This window comes from Zingiber officinale, chromosome 4B (genome assembly GCF_018446385.1).
Source record: "Zingiber officinale cultivar Zhangliang chromosome 4B, Zo_v1.1, whole genome shotgun sequence".
Lineage (NCBI taxonomy): Eukaryota > Viridiplantae > Streptophyta > Magnoliopsida > Zingiberales > Zingiberaceae > Zingiber > Zingiber officinale.
Genome location: NC_055993.1, coordinates 30,497,960 through 30,501,244, shown reverse-complemented (window position 1 = coordinate 30,501,244; position 3,285 = coordinate 30,497,960). Strand labels below are relative to the sequence as shown.

At 38.8% G+C, this 3,285-nt stretch overlaps 1 protein-coding gene across 1 annotated transcript; it reads right to left on the bottom strand.

Annotated features, from left to right (window-relative positions):
- Window positions 1-314: 314 nt before the first annotated feature.
- LOC121978178 lies at window positions 315-2,477 on the bottom strand. The gene is made up of 3 exons (XM_042530555.1): window positions 1,896-2,477; window positions 1,622-1,817; window positions 315-1,150 (listed from the first exon to the last, which is right to left on the bottom strand). The coding sequence occupies exons 1-3, from the start codon at window positions 2,475-2,477 to the stop codon at window positions 315-317; spliced, it is 1,614 nt and encodes a 537-aa protein (XP_042386489.1).
- Window positions 2,478-3,285: the final 808 nt, after the last annotated feature.

Here is a 3,285-nt window from a genome sequence, read left to right as displayed (position 1 = left end):
AACTTGATAATCTAATTTAACATTCCTTTTCGAATTCCTAAAAATGATACAAAGAAATGTCAAAAGAAGGAAGTACCATTTATTCCTAAAACAAAGACTATCAAACTCAAAGAAATGGTAACTATCATGAACATAAAACCTAAAGTCCCAAAACCATAACCATGCAAGAATAAAAACTACTAATGAGACTCAAAATTTATTAAAGCAAGAAAATTCCAAATGAAATCGAAATTTTACCTAAACAAATAAGAAAACTACTAGCACCTAAAATTTATTCATTTACAAAGAAACAAAAGATAGAGTGAAACTCCCCTTTAGCTCGGGTAGATAGCATCAATATGTTCCATTTCCTCCACCACCAAGCCCTTAACTCCTTCATGAAACTTTTTAAGCCTATGTCCATTCACCTTGAAAATCCGGCCAGTAGACATATCCTGGATCTCAACCACTCCATAAAAGAAAATATTAGTAACACAATAAGGTCCTTCCCATCTTGATCTCAACTTACCTTTAATCAATTTGAGACGAGATCGATATAGAAGTACTTTGTCACCAATTTGGAAGTCTTTCACCTCAATTTGTTTGTCATGAAATCTCTTGATCTTTTCTTTATAAATCCGTGAGTTCTCATAGGCTTCCAATCTAATCTCTTCAAGTTCTTGAAGTTGCAATTTCCTTTCTTCTCCAACCGTGCCACTATCAAGATTGCATGCTTTAACCGCCCAATATGCCCTATGCTCAATCTCCATGGGTAAATGACAAGCTTTTCTATACACAATCCTGTATGGAGACATTCTTATAGGGGTCTTGAAAGCAGTCCTATAAGCCCATAGTGCATCTTCAAGTCTTTTGCTCCAATCCTTTCTATCCGGTCTCACAATCTTTTCAAGAATTGATTTCACCTCACTGTTAGACACTTCTGCTTGCCCATTTGTTTGAGGGTGATAGGATGTAGAAACTTTGTGTGTAACCCCATACTTATATAGCAAAGCCTTCATGTGTCTGTTACAAAAATGAGACCCTTGATTACTTATGATCGCCCTGGGTACTCCAAACCTGCAAAATATGTGAGACCTGACAAAGCTAACAACAACAGAGGAGTCATCAGTCTGAGTGGGAATGACCTCCACCCATTTGGAAACATAATCAACTACCAATAAAATGTAAGCAAAACCGAAAGAGGCAGGAAATGGACTCATAAAGTCAATACCCCAAACATCAAAAATCTCACAAAATAGTATGAATTGTTGAGGCATTTCATTTATAAGTCCTATGTTCCCAGTTCGTTGACACCTATCACATGATCTATAAAAAGCATAAGCATCACGAAAAAGAGTAGGTCAATATAAACCACATTCTAATACTTTCCTAGCAGTTCTTTGTGGTCCAAAATGTCCTCCACACTCAAAAGAATGACAAAAAGTAAGTACAGACTGAAACTCAGAGTCAGGTATGCATCTCCTAATGATCTGATCACTATAAAACTTCCACAAATAAGGATCATCCCAAACATAGAATTTTGAATCACTTTTTAATTTATCTCTTTGAGCTTTTGAAAATTGTATGGGATAAACATGTGCAACTAAGAAATTCACTAGATCCGCATACCATGGAGACTCACCCTGCAGCTGTAGAAGCTGCTCATCCCTGAAATCATCATCAATAGTCGTATGATCCAAGTCTCCTTCAATCCTGCTCAAGTGATCTGCAACCAAGTTCTCCTTCCCGCTCCTATCACGTATCTCTACGTCGAATTCTTGAAGCAGAAGCATCCATCTGATTAATCTAGGCTTTGCATCAGGCTTCTTGAGGAGATACTTCAAAGCTGCATGATCAGAAAAAATAATCACATGAGAACAAAGAAGATATGATCTAAATTTATCTAAAGCAAAAACAATAGAAAGAAGCTCTTTTTCTGTTGTTGTGTAGTTTGCTTGAGCTGAATCCAAATTCTTGGAAGCGTAGCAAATAACATGTGGTGCTCCATCCACTCTTTGTGCCATTACAGCTCCCACTGCATAATCTGAAGTGTCACACATCAACTCAAAAGGTAAGGACCAATATGGGGGTCTGATAATAGGTGCTGAAGTAAGTGCCTCCTTCAATCTGTCGAACGCCTCTATACACCTCTGATCGAAATCAAACATAACATCCTTCTGAAGTAGCTGAGACAATGGCAGAGCAATCTTACTGAAGTCCTTAATAAATCTCCTGTAGAATCCTGCATGACCAAGAAAAACTCGAACCTCCCGCATGCATGCGGGGTAAGTTAAAGAAGATATAACGCTAAATTTAGCAGGATCTACTTCAATGCCTTTCCTAGAGACTATATGACCTAAAACAATGTCATTCTCTACCATAAAGTGACACTTTTCAAAATTTAAAACCAAATCCATGTCGATACATCTACTCAAAACTCGAGACAAGCTTTCCAAATATGCATCAAAAGAAGAGTCATAAACAGAAAAATCATCCATGAATACTTCCATGCAATGCTCTAATAAATCACCAAAAATACTCACCATGCATCGTTGAAAAGTACCTGGAGCGTTGCACAGTCCAAATGGCATCCTACGATATGCGAATGTACCAAAAGGGAAGGTGAAGGTAGTCTTCTCCTAGTCCTCTGGGTCGATGCAAATCTGAAAATAACCAGTGTACCCATCAAGAAAACAATAATGTGATTTGCCTGCCAGCCTCTCCAACATCTGATCAATAAAAGGAAGTGGATAATGATCCTTTCAGCTTGCTTGGTTCAGCTTCCTATAGTCCACACATACTCTCCAAGAATTCTTTACTCTTATGGGCACCAGTTCATTCTCTTCATTGGCTACCACTGTCACTCCTGACTTCTTCGGAACCACATGGATAGGACTGACCCATTTACTGTCAGAAATCGGATAAATAATGCCAGCTTGTAAGAGTCTAGTCACCTCCTTCTTTACCACGTCCAAGATCAAAGGGTTCAGTCGTCTCTGTGGCTGTCTCACTGGCTTTACATCCTCCTCCAAGTAGATCATATGCATGCAAATAGAAGGACTGATACCAGGAATGTCTGCCAGTGTCCATCCAATGGCCTTCCTATGCTGTCTCAGAATCTCTAACAATCGTTCCTCCTGATCCGACTCCAAATTTTGAGCTATGATGATAGGTAGTTGTTGATTCTCTCCCAAATACGCATATTTCAAATGTTGAGGCAATGACTTCAATTCCTCCTGTGTCTGGTCAATAGTAGGTGATCCTAGGGGTAGTGCTGCTGAGTAATCCCCTACACATACCTCTTCC

Bases quoted from the DNA above. Each gene is read 5' to 3' on its own strand.
- LOC121978178 (XM_042530555.1), bottom strand. From the start codon at position 2,477: ATGGATGATTTTTCTGTTTATGACTCTTCTTTTGATGCATATTTGGAA. The intron at 1,818-1,895 runs GTTTTTGCTTTA...GCAGCTTTGAAG, and splicing joins AAAAAGAGCTTCTTTCTATT to TATCTCCTCAAGAAGCCTGA. The intron at 1,151-1,621 runs GTGAGTCTCCAT...TTTTATTGGTAG, and splicing joins GCAGCTTCTACAGCTGCAGG to TTGATTATGTTTCCAAATGG.